The 23,211-nt window shown below is 33.9% G+C and overlaps 1 protein-coding gene across 1 annotated transcript; it reads left to right on the top strand.

Moving 5' to 3' along the window:
- Positions 1-18,382: 18,382 nt before the first annotated feature.
- On the top strand, positions 18,383-22,907 carry LOC106105750 (slit homolog 3 protein-like). Its single transcript, XM_013286185.1, has one exon. It carries the CDS (start codon positions 18,708-18,710, stop codon positions 22,617-22,619), a length of 3,912 nt encoding a protein of 1,303 aa, XP_013141639.1. The 5' UTR covers positions 18,383-18,707; the 3' UTR covers positions 22,620-22,907.
- Positions 22,908-23,211: the final 304 nt, after the last annotated feature.

The following is a 23,211-nucleotide window of genomic DNA, read 5'->3' as shown; positions in this document are numbered from 1 at the left end:
AGTATAATTTTGGTTTTTAATCAGCTAAAGTCGGCAATATCGGGTTAAAAGAAGTCAACAACAATGAGCTAGAATTCGTTTGAACGCGGGAGTTTTGAACAAAAAGTCGAAGTTTAATGGACATGACAAAGCGGAGGCGTTGCGTGCATTAATTGCTCGAGGACGCGTCGTGTGTGGTTATATTTGATGCATCACTGATCGGAATCACGATAATGGCCCAAAAACCTAGTGAATGTCTTATAAAATTCCTTCGAGGTTACGTCACGATGTCATTAAATGCCGTCTCTCCGTATTCCTACGCTTACGGTGCTTGATTATCTAAATGCTTTTGATACAATTCAGGATTAGAGTCGAGACCGCCGCGGCCTTAATTGTCCATAATGACCGTTTTAAGATTACAGCGGATACAGCATACATCCCTTTTGGGGTTAAGACGCTAACTTTCTCCAACACAATAGAGACATTACATTTGAAGAGACTAAGCTACATTTTACGTTTTAAGCTCTGCCCTTTGAAGATATATGTTAATTTACATGTATCCTACGGCTGCAGATTAGAGACCTTCATGGAGCTCTTTACTAACGAGGCTTCTGCAAAAAATCTTATTAAAATTAATGCGAAAGTTTAGATAGATGAATGTTTGTTCGAGTTTGTAAGTGTAAGTCTGAAACACATAGGCAATTCCATGCAGACGGAGTCACAGGCGAAGTTGTAGAAAGACTTAATCACAAACACAATCTATGATCATAGTTTTATTTTTCTGCTGTTGTTTTTTTAAGTACTCACACAAACAACGCAATGAAGTCATAACGATAAAGGACCGCATCTGCTAGGACAGATTTCCGATACTGCTCATTTCACGTGCGGCTTGATATTATTGTTATGCGGTAAATATATTTTTGGTTAAAAAGAGTCCCGGGGATTCATTGTGTGGATATCCTTGCGGCTGACAGAGTGTATAAACACTGTCTTGGGGTCCATTGTATTGAGCATTAGAGGAAAGGTCCTTTAATCTCACGAAGACAATTTCACAAGAATTGTTGTATCGTATTGTAAACAATGTTTGTACTCCGCTAATCCAATGTTCAATGGAACGAGAAAGATTCGCTTATTGTATAGAAGATTATTTTTGCAAGTGCCCAAAATAAACATTCGTATAAAATAATTTTCTAATCCTTGTTTTTGAATAATAATATATTTTGTCGATTGTTCTTAATTTATAAATTTAGATTATTTACTTATTTTTAAATATGACTTGGGTTTGATTGAATGAGGACAAAATTCAAAGATGTTGAACTTTCAGGTCAAAAGATTTATATATAACCGAAAACATATCTTTGAATAGTAGGAATGGAAAGGATAACGATAAAATGGACTTACCCGACCTCTGAGGTCGGCACTGGGATTGGGTAAGCGAATTATTCCTTAAGCCAGGCTCAAAGTATTCGCAATGCTAAAGATCGCTGTTTGCCCGAAGATTACGACGAAAATAAAAACGGGTATACAATATTTTTGGACTGGAAGCGACTTTTAAAATAGCTTATTTGGTTCCAATCATACTTACTGATATTATAAATACGAATGTTTCGATGGACATTAAAAGATATATCCAGCAAGACTTAACAGATTTCAATGAAATTTGGCATCGAAGAGTATAGTCTGGAAGAACATATCGCCTGTTAAGTTTTTTTTTAAGTCTAGCTGTATGGAAACTCGGACAAAAGCTGGTAAGCTATAAATGTAACTCCCGACATGAATGTCCGATCATTGAAGATATCTGTTTCGTTACTATACATACGAATAACATCTTTTAACGTTGATATAAGTTGACAATTCGCCCACAGATATTAAAAATGCGACTAGAAAAGACATAAAAGTATTTATTTACTTCAATTGATGTGTTGATTGAATATTTTTAATGGGAACACAACAAAAATTTTTCGTTTTACGACGTTTTTTGTTGAACAGCATAATCTGACCCAGTTTGTAACGACTATAGCTTTACTCTATGTCAAGATTTATGAAGGATGTTATCAATTCATTAGAATTAAATTAAATATTTTTATGTTAAATTCTATACGGATTAAACGCACACTCTAGTTTAAAGTGATCTTGTTGGTAATCAAATGAACTAGATATGTATTTTATTCAGCTAAAAAATAAAGATTTTCATATTTAATATGAGATTTATCATTACTTAAGCCTCATAGGTCAGTTCTGACATTTTAAATCAATTAATAACCTATAAAAAATGACAGTGATATTAACTAGATAATCTAGAAATACTAAATTATATTTAACTAGCTATTCCCGTGCGATTTCATCAGCATAAAATTATTTTATCGTTAACATACGTCAAATTGTCAATTGCAAATGTCAAAATGACATTGGCAATCTTGCTTCCTTGATATTGGCAGCAACTTATGGTCTCTTTCCCACATTAGGGATTTTAACCAAAATATTTACCACCTAAGTTTAATAGCGTAAAAATAGCCTAAAGCGTGACGTAGGTATAGGGCTTTTGATTAAAAAAAGAATTATTCAGAAATATGCTGTAACTGCTGACATCTTATACAACAAAGAAATGTGTTTTTACGCTTTATTATAATAGTATAGGTATGAAGAAGTAAATTTAACAACCAATTATAATCAACAAACATTTTTGCAAATTGTATCCCAACATGTTCTATTTTATTAATATCTTATTTATTAAGTAATTACCGTACATCAATGTTCTAATAAATTATATGTTTACTTAAATATTTTAACATGCTTCCATATTTGTTACACAAAGCTCATTGCATAATTGATGCTAGATACGTTTACTGTTGGATGAAATATGGCGCTTGTTCTATGAAATCTACGATGAAATTGTGTTGGTTCCACTATGAGTGTTTATTGGAAATGTAGACCTCTGCCGGTGGCAGCGAAACCAAATATTATGTCGCATATCATTATAAGTTGCAATAATAAACCGGTTTTCTGTTTATTATGTTGGTATACGGAACCATATCATTAGGTGAAGAGTTCATTTTTAAAGTATTTTTTTTATTACAAATTAATTTCAATTAAATTTATAAAATACCAAAGTAACAATTAATTAAGAAAAAGTTTAGTAAATATCAACTTATTTAACCTCTGAAAACTTTCGATTTTCGTAAAGTACAGGGTGTTCTTTTTACTTCACATTGCAAATACAGTAGGACCTCGATAAGTTAAAGTCCAAGGGAAACACAGAATATTTTAAGTTATAAAGGTTTTAAGTTATCAGGGCTCTATGTTGTAGAGGTTTTGGGCTCTGATGGGAAGGGAACATATTATTTTTTTAAGTTTTAGAGGTTTTTAAGCTACCGAGGTTTGAGTTATCGAGGTTCTATTGTAGTTTAAATGGGTATTTGAACTTAATAGTACATTGTAGATAAAATATAAAAGTTACTCGTCTTTCAACAACTTCAAGTAGTAAAGTGAGATTCCAATAACCTCGAGGGCATTTCTTGATTTTTATTTCAGTTGATATTAAATGTAAAATCATATTTTCAATAATAAAACTTAGCTGATTTATCTATAAAAAAATTAGATATTCGAATTTCCTAGCTAATCGTACACATGTAAACTAATCCTGGTTTACGCGTTTTTAAAAAGTTATATCAGATATACAATTGTATGCATTAGTTTTGCAATATGAAAAGCATACAATAAATGTAATAGTTCATTAACGTAAAATATATGAAATTGTTGGCCATTCTCTCGTTGAGAAATTACGAACTGTCACAAGTTCTTCAAGCGTGCCTGCAACGTTTCCCATCGTCTAAATGATCTGTCTATGTTGAAGCTTATTGTTCGGAGCGAGTTTGAGAGGCCGTCTCGAATATTGTCACAATGGGCTCCACCGCCTCAGGACAATGAGTTTCGTTTAATTAATGGCTGAGACCACGAAATGTCGTCGTCTCGCTACGTCGACCTGGCACCAGCATAGGAACTGAAATGGAGGAGGTGTAAATCTAGTTAAAACCTGCAATTGTTTTGCCTACGACTCCGTTTGTACAGAATTTAAAAAGAACTTAGTAAGTATATTGGTGTTCTCCCTGGTTGTGATAAAATTCTGTATCAAATTTCATCAAGATAGGTTAGACGTTTTGGAGATATGTGGCAAAAATATCTAGTTATCATCATCATCAACTTGACTATGACCCTACCGGAGATCGGCACAGCTAGTTCAGCTTTTCCATACATTTCTATCTGAATCTTCAAATTTAAATCCACTCCCTTCTTAAGCATTTGTTCTTTTACACAATCTAGCAATAATATGACTAAGCTATATCCAAGTTGCATACTCTAACATCTGCCTATTCTAAAACAAATAAAGAATTAAAATTTTATGAAATACCTCCATTCATTCGCTGTTCCGTACACAACCAGTTCAACACTTACATCGTTAGATTAAGATAAAACTAAAACAATAATCCTTTTCATTGCGTCGACAGTTCTTTATTTTATGGTAGTGTGAATAGGACAAGCAGCGTTTTTATTCCGACGAAAGAAAAGTAGCGAGGCTTTTAAATTTTAAGTTTTAATTTTACAATTGTTATTGTTCACAGCCAGTAACCGTGGGTTACGAATGCAAAGACATTTTGTTAAACAGAGTAAAATGGATGAATTTAGATATGTATGGTGGCTGATAGGGATATATAAAAAATAAGATTTAAAATAGTTGCTTCAAACTATAAAATAGTTGGTGTTTCATTATAAACAATTCATTTAATCAGATGATACTGTAGTAGAAAGTCAGAAGCGTTTGAAATTGCAATGAAACCTTTTGATTCTGTATTTACGTGCCCTCGCTGCGGCTTCTTAATAAAGCAAAGGTGTTTAATTGGCTGACAAACTGCTCGCGAAGTAATTACGTCTGTGCTGGCAACGGTTCAAACAACGCGTCAATCTAGTCGCTAATAGGGATGGGACACGATAAACCTATTAAAAGGTGATTATACATGAATGAAGTCCTGTTCGTCAAAGGCTTCTTGTATTTTGATCCTTGATTAAAAAGCGCAAAATTAGGCGATTTCTCGTGTTAACGCATACAGTTTGTAACGATTCTGGTTATAGCAGACGGGGCTTAATGTTTTCTTAGTGATGTCTGTCAGTCAATTGTATTTTGATTCTTCTATAATACGATTTGCTTGACAAGTTTGTTTTATGGTCTTATCCGACCGACCTTCAAGTTACGTTCGTATCAATTCTTGAGTACTTAAATGTAATGAGTTTCTCATTGGTTGCTTGTTATCGAAACGGCTCGATCGATTAAATTTTTTAATTTAAGTCGCATACTAACGATATCTTGAATGATGATAACAGTCAGTATTTTTTTTAAATTGACTTGCATGTTTCCGATTTCCTTTTAATTATATTATGAGAGATATGTACATCACTAGCGCTATAATATTCATGTACCATCAAGTGTCAAAGAACAGCTTCATAGTGAGCTGTCGCGTGCGGTTTGCTATCGCGCGGTGCTGTAAGCAATTGCCTTCATTGTTCGTGCCACGGCGCGTGATGAGCTCGACTTCCACTTCGATTAGTTCTACAACGAACCGGAATCTTTACTTGATTGCACTTTTAAATTGCTACTTAATTATCTTGGCTTTTTTTGCTAAAACTTTAGTTGTTATTTTCAGTCTAGACAGTTTTATTTGCATGTTCAATTTAGGTAAATTTAAGTTTCTAGCATAATTGTCTTGTCTGGGTAGTGGTTTCTTAATTATGGAAGCCATTACTTCTTTAATGCTGAAATAATTAATTTCCTTTTGATGTGATCAAATTTTGATTGTTGCTAATTATTTTGATTGATTTCATGAATTAATTATCGAGTTACTCGAAGTGGCAGTCATTTATAAACAGTAACATTTTTAAATCGTTTTTTCTGGATCCTTCTATAATCGTTAATGTTTTGGAAACATATTTTTATATCTTGCGTGTATTTTTAAAAAAGAACCAGTCGTGAATATAATGCAAACATTTCCAGTTACAGACCATCAGAATGATTACGGTATGCTCAGACATTATCGGGTCGAATTATCACTTCAATTAAACTTTAAAGTTTCCTCGCTCCAGAGCAAGCAGGCGTCTTGAGAGTGATTAGAATTGTTGAATATTGATCGCAAACTAAATATTTAACATGAAGTTTGGTAATACTCGACTGGAGATGGAACATTCATTTTGTTTTAAATCGATGACGTGAATTGTACACGAAAATCAAATCACATTAGTAATCATGGAACCTCTATTTTTTTTTCAGTAAAAGTAGTTAGCACTTTTTTCTCTTTGTTGCTTTTATGTAATTTTTTATGTAATATACATTTCTGACAGACGTAGAGACATGTTTTTGAAATGTTACTCACATTTTTATGTAATACATTTCTGACAGACGTATCTTAAGGCATGTTTTTGAAACGATGTGAATTTATAGTTAGGAATTTAGTCGTGTGTTGCTAACATGTGGATGATTATTGGTCAGGCGTGGTCGTAAAGACGAGGTATAAGACCGGCGGGCGCCCTCTGACGTCATACAATTTGCGATCTTGTTGTGACGCTACCAAGATATGTTCTAAACGTATTAGCAAGGATACATGGGATTTCATTGGTGTCATTCAAATTTATACTGTTCAGTTTTTTTTTAATTACTAAATTGGTAATCAAGACTATAACTGGTAGATTTATTAAAAAAACACCAGAATTGTTGAAAATAATACCAATTATTGTAATTTTCAAATTACTTAACGATTGTTCAGGCCTATTAAAACTGATTTTAATAAATCATCGAATCGTTAAATACAATCAAGCTGTATTCGAGGCTATGTTTTCTATTGGATTGTTTGTCTCGATTTTATTGTATATTAATAACAGCAGGAGACGTTTGAAGGGGCGGAGTTATTAGTTTACAAGTGTATCAAACGCCCCCTTTGTTTATTATTGACTCGATACTCGCGGGAGCACGATATTACTTTCCAACTCTTTCGGAAGTTTGCCCTCTTTGTTGACATCTGCCGTTCGATTATTGGAATTTCTGGAATGATGCCGTTTCATAAACTTCTGTAATAATATTAATCTAATAGAATTCCCTGATGACTCTTAATAAACAAGTGTTTCCTCGTAATTGATTTCTCCGTAGAAGATATAAAATGTATTAATACAAAGTTCAAAAGTTGAGTCAACTGTTTGTCTTATCCTTCATTTTAAATACCCTTCCTGTTTGAATTAAAACGCTTACCGTTAGTGGTTTTAAATTAATTTAATATAAAAGGGTGGATAAATAAGAAATACAAGCGATGTGTACAATGCGTAATTAAAAAGAAACGTAGGCGACAGTCGTGAGGTGCATGGTGTCTTATCGGCACGGTTTTAATTTGAGGCCGGCACGAGACACGCGAGCCGATCACGCAAACAAACGCATCGCCCTATGTTCGAAAGTTTCTTTTATTTTTTAAATATATTTCTTTTTTTAATATCACGATCGAAAACCTTTCGTCGCCAACTACATTGCCACCGATAAAATCATACTTTAATGTTATCAAGGAATTTTATTTTTATGTTTTCTAAGTTAAATGATTTACGCAAGATATTTTAAAGGCTTAGCGGCGAATCACAGGGGGTCATTTGTTTACTTTTTTAATTGCAGGGACAAAGGCGAAGTTACGAAATGTGATTTCACGTCCAGTTTTGTTTTTTTTTTCAAAGTGGGGTCCTGGTCGCGTGACGGATTGTAAATAATTAGCTCATTCAGCCGTTACCGCCTGGGACGCTATCACGCCATTGTTTGTTTAGACGTGAGTAGTTAAAATAATGTCTTTCCCTATCGCGCTTTTAAATAAAAAAAGTTATTTATGACTATTTCAAGTTCAAAGGAAACAAATACTTTTATTTTAAACTCTATTATGAACAATTTATACGCATATTTTTGTGTTATAATTTGTTAAATGATGTCGGCCCCTTTATAGCAAAGAGGTGGGAAGTAACGACTCCAGGACGTATCCAAAGTCGTAATGGTAGATAACACTAGTTAGGAACAAGGGTATTTTTCTGCATGACGTGCTGGAACATTGTCGGGTAATTGACAGACATTCGTAGACAAAAGAAGAAGTAAGAGAGAATTGCCACGACTTGAATATATGGAAATATATTTACTGGTCACTTGGTTTGTCTGATACGATCTGTTTACTACTTAACTATAAACCGCTAACAAATTCACATCTTGATAAATTCCAATTAAATTAGAATTGTTAAGTGGTTATTGAAATATCAGAGAGTTCACGACTCGCATTGAGTTGTATTTCGTTGAACTATGCGACTTCAAAGCTAATCTGAGTCCGGGAGAAGGAGTAACGGCGGGACAATTTATTGGTTCATTGGAACTTGGCAATTTCTAAGTCCGTCATTAATTTGAGATTCGCCACAAGCGTTCCTGATACCCGAAGCCAAGTTTCTCAATATTTGAGCCCCTTATTTGTCGCTCCATTGATTTACAATAACTTAATAACGGCGACTTTGTTAAGTGCCATTAAGAATTTTCAATGGATATCAACTTTTGAGATAAGAAATATTTAACTCCGCTTATCTGGAACAACTAGAATGATAACCTCTTTATGTTCGAAACAAAGGCCGTAAAATTATAAGCATTTAATAAACTACAAGTGCTCTTTGATGATGGAAGAACGAATGTCATACCTACGTAGTATTGACACAATTATTTTTGATTTAATTTCCATGAAATAAATTACAATTCAAAGTTAAAAGAAAATACGCCAGTGGTATAATATCAGTACACGTTTTTCTGTCCTGTAAATATTGTCCTGATGGTCACTAACCTTTTATAGGACAGGTTAAGTAGAAGAAGAAATTATAGTTCATTAGAATTTGGTGGATGATTGTGAGAATTTGTTTATATAATTTAGTTCTTTAATTTAATTAAATGTAATTATTCTAATTATGACAATTTTTAGTTTCTTAAATGTATTCTCATAAAAATCGGTAAATACAAAATGAAATCGATCGTTGGTTTTCAGATCGCGTGCGAGTGATGACGACTTCTGGGAGCTCTCGGTGTCAACTTTAATTGGACCACAGCTTTTGCTCTTGTTCCGATGAACGCGATTGGACCCTCTTTATTTATGTGGGGTCACGAAATTTAATAACGTTAAGCTGTGCAAGTATAAACGCCTCAGGCGGCACTTCGACAACCTTACTGTCGGGTTCAGTTTCCTATCGTATTTATTTGTTGACGATTTAGAGCCATGATTATTTCGTCAGTGTTTATTCACTAAATAATCACGTTTCTTGCTGTCACGTGGCAAGTGAGAACGAACCTACGATATACGGGTTTAAAACTCAAATAATCGAAACTAAATGACTAATGTATGTTAATTATATTTTTAATTTCTAATTATTCTTTTTCACATACTTTAAAATTTAACACTAAGTGATGCAGTTCTTATAAGTGTCTAGGGGACAAGAGGTCGTCAGGGCTGTGGCTGATAATTCGATATTTGCTTTTTAATTTTTTTGCTTATTAACAGAAAAATTAAAAATATGAATTACCAGATTCTAGACCCTTAGTGAGATGTGAAATTAATAAAAAAAAAATTTAAGCTCTTTAAAAATATGATCACTTTTATTAGTTTATTTAAAAAAAATAATTTAAAATGATAAGAGAAAACTCTACTAACGAGCTATGTAATCTGATTTTAAAAAACCAAATTAATACTTAAATAAACTTACCAATAGATTATTAAAATTAAGATAAAAACATTAATCTTAAAGTTATTTTCATTTTGTTTGTATTTAGGTGTCTATAGAAACGATTTGAAAATACTTTTATTAACAAAACATAACGTTAATTGCATTTATTCGTTGACAGCGTCGTTAAATGATGTATGTTTTTATTGGCGCTGTTAGGGCTTCGCGTAAATGATAGAGGGCGATAAAATTAATATGTCGCACCTCTTTTTACTACCATTATATTCCAATGATACTAAAAAAAACAATGATAATATCATTAAAGTTATTTGAAGTATGTTTCATTGCATCTATGTCGTTGGAAGGTGAATATGACGTAATCTATGGATACTTCTATTATAAACAGGAAAGATTTGCACTTTTGTATGAATTGAAATATTCAAAAAAACACTGGGCCGATTTTTCTTCTATGTTATAAAGCTTCTCTGTTATAAAAATTCTTTCACTGTTATAAAGCTACGTTATCAGTGATTAACATATATATTTTTGATTTCACGCAGGCAAAGTCGCGATCAACAGCTAGCATTTATATAAAGAAAAGCAAATATTTTAGTTACGAAATAACTCTGTTATATTAAATGAAGTTTTATTCAAAATAAACTAGTTGAATCAATTAAATTCTTTCACTCGAACGCTTCTTTTAAGGTTGTTCGTTGAACCTGCGAAAACAATACTAGCAATAAATCAATAACGCAAATATTTTTAACGTAATCAACCGTTTTGTAAGGATCAAAATTGACCAAATTTAATAATTGTTATAACTTTACGTTTTTAATTAATTTGTAAAAAGTCAAAAAAAGAAATTAAGTAAATTATATACAATAGGTTTTTGTCCTGTCATATCTGAATTTAATTATAAAATTACGGCAACGTAACAATTACCTTCATATTAACCGTAAGCAATAAAGTCTATATGTAACATCAAGTTACAAATAACATGATAAATGTTAATTTAAAAATGCAAATTTGAATTAGCAATTGCCACTATAACTCTGACTTATTACCATTTACATCCAATATGGCGGCGGAACGATCTAATTTCATGGCGCCTGGTCCATTCTACGCTCGATTAAGGAAGAGCAAATTGGGCCATCAATTTCTGGATCCAAAGTCTTTAGCGTTTCTAAAGAATCTTGAAACTCAAGGGTATTATTTAGTTTGATAAGCATACGAGAACTCCGATATCCAATCGAAATCCAATAAGGGTGAGTTTCCGCTGTGGATAATATTTGTGGATAAAATATTCTCAATCGTAAATCTTTTTAGAAAATAGAAACACTGCTTCGGAAACTCAAAAATCATAAACATATCGAATCTTTTTCTACTTACTTGAAATATATATTTTTTTATTACCAGCCTACTCTACGTCGTCAGTAAGGGGCTTATAGCCTACCCTAAGAAACTGCTGACTAAGCCATAGTCAACCACGCTGGCCCACTGCGGATTGGTTGACTTCACGTTGAGAAATAAATTATTAATCACTAGCTTTCGCCCTCGACTACGTCCACGTGGTATTAAAAGTAAATAAAAGTGAGTAGCCTATGTGTTCTTGCAGACTATTCTCTACATCTGTACCAAATTTCATCAAAATCCGTTTAGTAATTTCGGCTACAAACTCTAGCAAACATCCATCTAAACTTTTTTTTTTTTTATAACATGAGGTGGCAAACGAGCAAGCGGCCACCTGAAACCGCCAAAATGGCGAAGCGACCGCTGCCCATAGACATCCGCAATTGCAGATGCGTTGCCTACCCTTATACGACGGAGGAGGAGACGCACATAAAGAGGATATTTCCCCTTCCTATGCATCTCCTCCGCCGTCAAATCCACTTCCTCTTCCCAACCTCTTCTTATAAGAAAAGGGTGGTAAAGAGAAAGGGACTTAAATTAGGCCTCCGGCACCACACTCATCAGACGAAACACGGAATTGCTTTCCATTTCACGCCTGTCTTCTGTGTGGTCGTGGTATTACACCGGGCGTGCCGGCCCATTCGTGCTAAGATGTTAAAGCGGGCACTACCACTGTAAACTATTGCATTTATAATATTAGTATGATTAAATTTTATTTAGTTAAAAATATGTCCGTTGGAATTATAACCTACACGAATAAAAGCTGTATTATTATTATCATGTGAACAGCGAAAGGATTTCCACAAATGTTCTGTGTAATTGCAGATATTTGTTTTGATTGCGTCATTAATATCATTGTTATAATCTGTTTTCACGCTTTCAACGGCCGCTTTTAGCTACTCTACATTCATACTATTTACACTGGTAATTTGAGTATGCTGTTAAAGCTTTGTTATTAATACGATACTCTTGAAATTGACAATTTAATTTAACGGGTATCTGATGATTTCGTAATAAACCGTATAATTGCGGACACGATGTGTGAAACATGAAGAAAAAGTAACAATTCGATACAATAGTTATCTTGTAGTATTATCCTAAGAATATATATAAACATATTTATGGAATAAGACTGTTAAAATACCTTTTGGATATAAGTTTTAATGAAGATAAAGACAAAACAAAGAATTAAAACTTTTCTGATATCTATACATAAAGAGCTTAAAGAATTTAATATTGTTACAAAAGGTCCTACATATGTCCTAAAGTTGTCTTCAATTTTCATCAGAACTATGTTTACTTACAACTTTGTGACTAAATCAGTTTTGCAAACAATTTCAAAGATTCTTTTAAGCAACAACTGTTCCAAATCGTTTGTAACTAAAGTAATTTCTAAGTTAATTGTTTACTACTACGTATTGAATTGAAAGAAAATTGTGAGGTAATCACGACTTAAATATACTTTGTATTTTTGTATGTTTTGAAGTAACTCAAAAACTTCTGGGCCTATTTCTAAAATTCCTTCACCATTAAAAAGCTACGTTATTAGTAAATAAGGCTATATTTTTTATTTAACGCGGATGAAGTCGCGAGCAACAGCAGTTTTAAATAACCTCAGATAACTGGTCGCATTTCCATGTTTTATTTATCCGGAACATGTCAAGAACGCGTCTTATCTGCTTACTCGTCATGACCTCCTTGTATCCAATGCAGAGCTGAAGCGATAAGATCAGTGGAAAGGTCAGATTCACCTGAATGCTCTGTGACCCATATTTTTGAGTAAACGGAAACCCCTTTACATTCACTGCATATATATACCGTTGGACATTGAAAAGGTAATTTAAATACTTTAACTTTTAATATTTCTTCTCTTTTAAGATAACTTTACATTCATGGAAGAACATGAGGATAAGACCATATAGGTGATTGTGTGCTATTATCTAGCACATTTTAAATCTTAGCGTATTTTGATTGTTTATATCTTTTTTATTAATCATGTTCTAAGCAGAGTAAGTACAATGATGTTAATGGCTTAACTGATTGCATGCGAGTCGCGGAAACTGGGGAACAATATAGGTGTGTAACATTTTTACATTGTTTGCGTGAATAGATTTGAGAATCAGGTCGCTTATGCATTCATAACAGTTACTATTGTTAATTAATGATACTGATTCCTTATGCGTTAAACATAATAATTTCATCATACCTTTATAGAAGGTTCCTCTGGTGTTGCGGATGTCCATGGGCGTCGTTGACCACCTTGGTGTTCTCGCCGCTCGTTTGCTCCCTTTTAATATAAGAAGGATATATTCCTCGGTACAACTTAACATTTTCATTAAATTTTAGGGGTCAAATAACTATGGTAACTAGCTATTGAAGTCAGCTTACTTACGGCACTTATTTAGTTGAATACACACCATATCGATCGCATCCCTGCAGACTAAAGCAAATATTTCTTTCATATTCGCAATTAATTATCGCAAATGTGCAAACGATGTTGTGTCGCTGAAGAGTGAACGGAAGGCATTAATTATACGAGAGGAAGCTCGGGGATGCACCAAGCACTCGTTCGGAATCGTGCAGGGAACAAGTCATTAGCTAACTCCCCGCACCTTACCTACCGCGGTGACTGTCACTCAAAACTGTCTTTCAACGGTGGTTGGGAAAGATAAAAATAATATTAAAGATCATTAGCGTTACATCAACGCTTTAGGAGGGGAGTGCGCTGAGTTATTTCGGATTAGGATTCTTTTTTGACTAGAACAAGAGTATAAGCTTATACTTGAATAAGTTTAAAATGAAATGAGAATTTCACAAATTTCCATGTACTAAATATAACATAGATAAATTTATTGTACCTTTCAACATTAAGTTAATGGTACCCAAACAATTTATATTAAATTTTTATTCGGCAAATTGCGTGCTTAATGAAAATTTGTCACAAAGTCAATACCAACCTTATAAATATTATCATAAAATATGCCACCCAAGACTAACATTAGCATGTCAATGATGACAATAAATTTTAAAATATTGCCGACAAATTAAGCGGGTTACAAACTTGCGTGACAAAATAGACGTTATTACGTCACGTGGCGCGGACGTGCTTCCGATATCCGTGACACGCGTACCACGGTCATAGTCTGCTATCAGATAAACGTAAATACTAAACACTATACAGATAAAAAAGTAAATGATGCTTTCTATTGAGGTATGCAATTACGAGTACTTCCAGACAACAGTTACAGGATTGTAATTCACGGAGGTTTAAACGCAGTTCTTGAGTTGAGAGGGCTTATTCTACTCATTCCATTGTTTAATTTTTTAAAAAAAGGCTATAGCTAACATATGTAAAATGGTACGCATTTATTTGAATCATTATGTAGGATTTAAATAGATTTCATTAAAAGTATAAAACACGTACTTATCGAAATGTATGATTAAGAATTCACATTAATTTCGCTATCAACATAAACTTGCACCACGTACCTTTAATTAATTAGAGAAAAATAGTACATTTACTGATTTTGTGTCTTGATAGTGTGGTACGCGTGCTCCAGACGTGACTGTGCTTGTCACGAGTCAAATTACTGCCAGCAACTTGAAGATATACTAACTTAGAGTTATGCCTTTAAAATGTGGCCCTGTTTTTGAACTGTCTTATTAATTTTATAGGTTATTTCTGTAATCTTGAATTATTCAAAATATCATAGTAGGATGGAAATACAAGAAAACGATGAAGGTAGAGTCTTCAAAGAAACTTTAGTTCTCGTTGTAATAAGACTAGTTTTAGGCATAGTAGCTAACGACTTTAAGGATAGATTAATAGCAATTTTTCGTAATCAAAATTTAAGTGATTAGTTTTAAGGTGAATTAGACGATTCTTTTCTTAACATTTTCCTTAACGCCATTTGGAAGATAACAATGAAAGTTTTCCTTAAACAATCCAGTTAGAACTTTATCGTTTTCATTCACTTCGCCTTTATCAGCTAAAAGAAGCCTTTTGTCAATTTAATGGCGGTATTACGTCAGCTGTAACAATAAAATTGACAAATACGATCCTCGCAAGGGATATAAAAATGATTAAATTAATCAAATAGTCTCAGCGTGACTTTGAGAATATAGAAAACGAAAATTGACGACATTATTAGTCTTGCACGGTAACAGCTCATCGAAGGGCGTATTTCAATTTCAGCTAATGCAAATTTAATACGCTCCCTACGGCTGCAAGGGTTCCAAATCGAGTTTCTTTGTTTTCCTCTTGGAAATTTGCCCTTCCTTGGGGCGGTTTAGAGTAAAAAATTCACGCACGATGTGATTTTATAATTGTCAAGCTAATTATTCTAGGGTGGAATTACTGTGACACATTAATCCAAATTAATTAAAGTGTATTTACTTTCTTTTAACAGCTTGTGTTTATTGTCGAAAGATAAATAAAAAGGGGTAACATATCAACTATAAGGAGTGCTTTTTTCGTATAAATATGGTACAAATAAGTAAAGGTTGAAGTCTCATGGGATGTTCTGACTTCTGAGGAAATTTCTAAAATAAGAAACCAGATCGATCTTAATGGAGATTAATGCAATTGTCTAGTGATGAATGGTTCATACATTTTGGTTGATGTGAAATATATTTTCCTTTTATAATCAATTTAAATATTTTATACGTAAAATAACTTTGTTGATTTACTAAGAAAAATTATATCTGACTAACATTTGAGAGTTTTGTTAACGTCATCGATAAAATGTGTAGTACGATTAGTGTCCCCACCGAGCGTAAAGTACACAAACCATAATACTCTCATCCATATACTAATAATAAATTATATCCAAAATTTGTAAATGAAGTTACGAATACCGTCTTGCTGTCACGCAAATATTAATGATAGACCCTCAGTAAATTAGTTATGTGAACATAGTTCTTCAACACCTTGAACAGATAAGAGCCTTAAAAAATAATAGAAAGATATTTATCAGAACAAAAGACGTAGTCCAAAGTGATAATGTTTTGTTTAAGCAAAACATATTTTCACGAAGGTAAGTAATCCCGGTATTACGCGTAACCCTTCAGGTGAAGACGGCTTATCGGTTCTTTCACAAATACTCGGAACAATGTTATGACGTCATACCACAACTTTGAATGTAGTAACGAGATAGCGCAAATATTACATTCCAGAAAAACGACCCAACCTATTCTTTGTAGTTTACTAAGTTTGAATTATTTTTTCTAGAAAAAACACATTAACAAATTTCATAGTAAATTTATATGTTCCCATACGATTTTTTTCAATATTTCTAATAAAATAGTCACATTAATGGTGAAAATTCTTTAAATACTTCGTTTAAATACCATTATAAGTTAGCTCCTTGGTAGCTAGAGCTAGAAGCAAAACATATCGTGGTCAAGCGCTAGGATAACGAAAATAAAAAAAATATAAGCAGTAATTTTAAAGAAATAAACAAGACTTTAACCATAGAAAAGAAATACGAAATTTGAAAGGAAAGAATTATCGTCAACGCATTTAGATGGTTGTAACAACGGAAGCCTACTTTGCGCGTCCCAGACATGGCTTTTCCATTCTTTCCCCGCTGAGTATCGTCACAGATTTCGAATGTGGGTATTAAGACAGTTTCACATTGACTACAAAAATAATTTTCAAAAATAGTTTATGAACTTTAAAACAGGTAAATCTATGAACTCAAGGGCCTGTCCCACCAACTTGTAAGTTGTCTGATAACAATCTAATGTGTAAAATATATAATGGAAATATCGCATTTTGTTCCCTTGTCTGACAGTGACGTCATTTTTAACCTATCTGTACCTCTATCAGCCAGTGATGGGATAGGTCCTAAATAAATTTAAAGTTACAGTAATGCCAACACCATAGACGTTACAGAATTCTACATCTAAATTGAAAATAAATTCCTTTATGGTTTTTATTTTCTTTTTTAAGTTTTAATATGTGTAATGTGTCTTTTTTTCTTCATAAGTAGGTAAGTAAGTTTAAATTGAGTTAAAAAAAATAAATAGAAGTGTTTAAAATGTACTAAAAACCTCTTACTATAATCACGGTCGAATACTTTAACGACATTTAAATATGTAACAGCGTCTTGTAAGCGTAATGTAAAGCTATGCTAAAACTCCAAATCACAATATATTTTTGACGTCTGTAAGATTGTAAACTGCGTTTACGAAGCGAAAAGTATGAGATTCGTTTCAGTAGTTAGCTGTTAGTGTCCATGTCATATTTTAATTACATAATTGTACATTTTTTTCGTTATCTATATTTATTTTAACACAAACTCTATTTTAACGTCGCCTCTTTTATTTAATTTTACAGAATAAATTACAAGTAGAAACATGCCTTTATACAAAGTAACATTTTAGCTAAATTTGAAATTTTATTTCGCAGGAAAGTTAGACATTAAGCACTGTGTCAGTTAAATTCGAGAGTGCTTTTATGAGCGTATAGAAGTGATTTATGTAAATGGGTCGTTCGCTCTGAAGGAATCTGTGGAAATCCCCTAATATAAGTATTGTACGTACCTACAGCTACACGGCTCAGTAATAAAGTTACGCCTATCGTCTTACGATGGTAGGAACAGACGCCGTAAACGTCTAATTAAATATTAAGGACCAAGGATCCTTCCTTTACTTTGTTCTCAAAAGGTTTCTAACAAATTATTTATTTATGTTGTTTTCTAAACAAAATATTTTTATGTTTTAATTGAATAGTCCTTAATGTCTTGTTATACACATTTTTTTCTATTTTAATCAATTTTTTATTTAAGCGCCATCTATGGTTGACAAGCCAAATCTAAGAATATATTCTTTTACGTAAAGTTTTCATAACTTGTAGTATTCAAAATACTTCTTTTAATTGTCTATTGTACATAATTACATTTCATTAAAATTGTAATGTAATAAATGAACAGATATTCGACAACAAAAATTCAAACATATTTAATAATACATTCTATTTACAAATGCAATTTAAGTTTACGTTCATTCAAATTGTAATTTCTTTTCTTTTTGTAAGCTAGTTTTCAAATTATATATTAATATCATAAATACTTTAAGCTCTTAGATTTTTTTCATATTTATAGAAAAGTTTTTACAATGTCTTCCATTCGCCACTAGATGGATCTGCTTGTTGGAAACTGTTAGACAGCGCAGAGCTTATGCGGGGGGCGGGTGTAGGGGGCCTAAGTTGCGCGTCCCATTGCCACTTCCACGAGTTAAGCGCTCCGCTTGACAGTCGCAACGCAACCGCCCCGCGGACAGGACGTACCACAATCCGCGTCGGTATTTATCACACGTTGTGAATATTTAATAGACACAAAAGTTAAGTAAAGTGTTATCATTAGAGCAGGGATGTTAAAATTTAAATTATCAATTATCTCAGAACTCTATACGTGCTGCTGACAATGGACTTGAAGTGAAGTGAAATGTTGCGAAGTTTTTCTTCAACAGTTAATGGTGCCATGTACTTTGTTTCGGAAATGGTGATATCGACCCACAGGGAGTGTTTATGAGACGTTTGTTAGTGAAATGAAAAATCTGTGATAATGTATGCTATAGCGACTGTACTCTGTGCGCTTCTGCATGCCGGATGGACTGTGCAGTACGGCTCGGACAAGTGTGCCCGAGTCTCCGGCACTAACGTGCTGTGCAAAATACGGACTCTCGACGGCGATGGCAGCAGCATCACCTCAGTTAACTCCGATACTAGTATTTTATCAGTAGAATGTAACCACCTGCTTCTTTTTGAAAGTTCACTTCGAGCTCACTATTTTAGTTCAGTTGAGTTCCTTAGCGATTTGTCGATTACTAATTGCAAGTTGCTACACATACCAGACTACACCTTTCAAGATGTGAGCAAACTAAAAAGGCTAAAAATTCGTTCGAAGAATTCCGAATGGAGCCCGACCAAGAATATGGAAATATCTCAGAATGCGTTCAATGGATTGTCGGAACTACAATCGTTGGATCTTGCTCAAAATAACATAAAGTTCGTTCCTTCCGGCGTATTTTGTTCGCTGGAGAACCTGAATATATTAAATTTAACGAACAATAGAATTAGAACAGTCGGCCAAATTGGTTTTGGCCAGGGTTGTGGTTCAGGTTTGCATACTTTAGACTTGAGCAACAATGAAATTAAGACGTTACCCGAGGAATCGGAGTTACTTAAATTAAGAAGTCTACAGCATTTGTATCTACAACATAACAACATTAGTGACATATCGAATGAGGCATTTAATGGTTTGACCTCTTTAAGAGTTTTGAACATATCACATAACCGTCTACATACGCTGCCTGAAGGATTATTTTCCAATGCGAAAGAATTACGAGAAATATATCTTAATGACAATTCCTTATTTGAATTAGCAAGAGGATTATTTCACCATTTAGAACAATTAATCGTTCTAGATTTATCTAGTAATCAATTAACGAGTAATCATATCGACGACGCTACTTTCAAGGGACTGATCAGATTAATAGTTTTAAATTTATCAAACAATGCCCTAACAAGGATAGATGGAAAAACATTTAAAGATTTATTCTTTTTACAAATTTTGAATTTAAAAAACAACTCAATTGGATACATTGAAGACAATGCATTTTTGCCTCTGTATAATCTTCACACGCTTAACTTAGCGGAAAATAGACTTCACACTATCGATGAGAATTTATTCAACGGTTTGTTTGTGTTAAGTAAATTGACTCTCAATAACAACCTACTTGTCAATATTGATCGAAAAGCTTTCAAAAACTGCTCTGACTTGAAAGAATTGGATTTGAGCTCTAATCAACTAATGGAGATACCCGACGCTTTGTGGGAACTTCCCTTCTTGAAAACTCTCGATCTGGGAGAAAACCAAATATCCGACTTTAGAAATGGCTCGTTTAAGAACTTAAATCAATTAACTGGATTACGCCTCATTGATAATCAAATTGGGAATCTAAGCGTGGGCATGTTTTGGGATTTGCCAAGCTTACAAGTTTTAAACATTGCGAAGAATAAAATTCAGTCTATAGAGAGAGGAACATTCAGCCGGAATGGACAACTGGAGGCTATAAGATTGGACGGCAACTTCCTGTCGGACATCAACGGCGTGTTCGCGACGCTTGCCAGTCTGCTCTGGCTGAACCTGTCGGAAAATCATCTAGTGTGGTTTGATTATGCGTTTGTGCCTAGTAATTTAAAGTGGTTGGATGTTCACGGTAACTTTATTGAACACTTGGGAAACTATTACAAGTTGCAAGATGAAATACACATAAAGACTTTAGATGTTAGTCATAATCGTATTGTAGATATAGGGCCTATGGCCATTCCTAATAGTGTAGAATTGTTGTTTATAAATAATAATTATTTAAATAATATTCATGTGAATACGTTTTTCGATAAAAAGAATTTAACTCGTGTGGACATGTATGCAAATGAAATTGTTAATTTAGAATTGAATAGTTTACGTTTATCTTCAGTGCCAGGTAACAAAACATTACCGGAGTTCTATATCGGTGGCAACCCCTTTCAGTGTGATTGTACAATGGAGTGGTTACCGATAATTAATAATATGACTGCAATGAGGCAGTATCCTCGTGTGATGGACTTGGAGAATGTTTTGTGCAAAATGACAAATACTCGCAGTGGAACCCATGTGCCCTTAACTAATCTTAAGACTTCGGACTTTCTATGTGAGTATGAGACTCATTGTTTTGCAATTTGTCATTGCTGCGACTATGACGCTTGTGACTGTGAAATGACTTGTCCCCACAACTGTACTTGTTATCATGATCCATTGTGGAACACCAACGTCGTTGATTGTTCCGGGCAATCATCTTTAGAAATACCTAGTAAAATACCTATGGACGCGACTGAAGTATTTTTAGACGGTAATAACATAAAAGAATTACAAAACCATGTATTCATTGGACGACAAAAAATGCGATCTTTGTATGTAAATAATAGTAACGTTGATAATATTCAAAATAGAACGTTTTCAGGTCTTAATGCTTTAGAGATTTTACATCTAGGAAATAACAAATTGAAAGATTTAAAAGGTTATGAATTCCATCAGCTTAGTAGTTTAAAAGAGCTATTCTTACAAAACAATCTTATCAGTCATATCGCAAACATATCGTTTACTTCGTTAAAATCTTTAGAAGTTTTACGTCTTGAGGGCAATCGACTTGTTGATTTCGGTGTATGGATATTCAATAACAATCCCAATTTAAAAGCATTATCTCTCGGCAATAATTTGTGGTCTTGTAAGTGTCGTTATTTACAAGAACTAACAGCCTATCTGGCTGAAAATGCGCAAAGAATCGTTGATATAACCGACGTATGGTGTTGGAATGGAGACGCAAAACCTCCACAAAAGAAGGAACTTAATTTAAACGGCACTGCCTGCAGTGATTATTATGCCGATAATTCAGTTATCGGAAACATGTTAGTCTCGAACTACGTTCCCATGATGGTGTCGACTCTCACTGGGTTTATGTTAATTTTATTGGCGCTTGTCGTATTATTTCTTTTTAGAGATTCACTTAGAGTGTGGCTTTATACAAATTGTGGCATTAGGGTATTTTCATTCGCCGGTACGTTTGAAGAGAACGAAAAATTATATGACGCTTACGTTTGTTATAGTCCTAAAGATGAGGAATTTGTAGTGCAGTCGTTAGCAACTGAATTAGAAAACGGTCACCCATCGTACCATCTTTGTTTACATTATAGAGATATCATTAAGAACCATAGTGAGCGTGATATCCTCCAACACCATTCCGAGGCAAATCAACAATACATACAATGTGCCCCGCCAGTTGTCGAAGCTGCGGAGGCATCTAAAAGAATAATACTCGTTTTAACAAGAAATTTTATGCAAACAGAATGGTCCCGGTATGAGTTCCGACAAGGGTTACACGAAGCGCTTAAAGGGTGCATTTATAAGTTGGTGCTAATAGAGGAATGTTCGGTAGTAGCGGACGCGCTGCGCGACCCGGATTTACGACCCTACCTTAAAACGGGATCGCGCCTACAATGGGGTCAAAAAAGGTTCTGGGAAAGGTTGAGATACATGATGCCGGATGTATCACACCAAAATCATAAGACGCGTAGTCAAGGTTATAGAAAAAATATAAATACGTATACGTTAGATTCTTCAGTACCTAATGGGAATCGTACGTTGTCCTACCCAGACAAATCTCCTGTGTTAGGGATCGCGGGGCAGGGAGCGAGCGCGCCTCCCGAATATAGTACGGAGGTTCGACAGTCACCTTCGGCTATTCGGCAAACGCAGGCCGTGGCGTACGGTCCAGACGGTAGACCGATATCAGATCATATCTATTCGTCGATCGACTCAGACTATTCCTCGTTAGAGCACGGCATGCCGGCCGGTAGACGGCGCGAGTTGCGCCAGTGGCCACCGCCGCCCCCCTTAGTGGACACGGGCAACGCCGTGCAAGCTTACCTAGTCTAGAGGGCTCGCGCCCAACTTCCAGTCACAACTATGTAAATATGTAGATGTTTATATTAGCTCGCTGTAAATATTGTAATTATTATTTTTAAGTGCTATACCAAAATTTTAATTAAGAGAAATTATTATTGCCTGTTCGTTATCCTGTGTATAGATTTCATATTAAAATTTTAAAGACTGCTGTAGCATATGAGTATTGTAAATAGCAATGACAAGTGATCGTACTAAATTAATATCTGTAATATGCCGTTATTTATACACTATGAAAATAAAATGATGATGATTTTTAAACATGACTTTTATTCATATAAAACCCCTTTGTATATAAGAACATATAACATTTAATTACAAGTAAATTCTAAAATAAATTACACTTTACACTGAAACAATATACAATTTTAACACTAAGGGCCTGTCCCATCACTAGATTATAGTGTCTCAGATAGCTTAAAAATGACGTCACTGTCAGATGCGTATAAAATTCGATATTTCCATGACATATTTACAAGTTGGATTGTTATCAGGTAATTTACAATTTAGTGGGATAGGTCCAATACAGACATAAGAGTTATGATTTAAAGTAAAAAAAGCCAGC

Source organism: Papilio polytes, unplaced genomic scaffold, assembly GCF_000836215.1.
Source record: "Papilio polytes unplaced genomic scaffold, Ppol_1.0 DF822733.1, whole genome shotgun sequence".
NCBI lineage: Eukaryota > Metazoa > Arthropoda > Insecta > Lepidoptera > Papilionidae > Papilio > Papilio polytes.
Note: the sequence above shows the minus strand (reverse complement) of the source record. Positions and strands in the feature narration are given on the sequence as shown.

Coding starts and splice junctions, on each gene's coding strand:
- LOC106105750 (XM_013286185.1), top strand. CDS start 18,708: ATGTATGCTATAGCGACTGTACTCTGTGCGCTTCTGCATGCCGGATGG.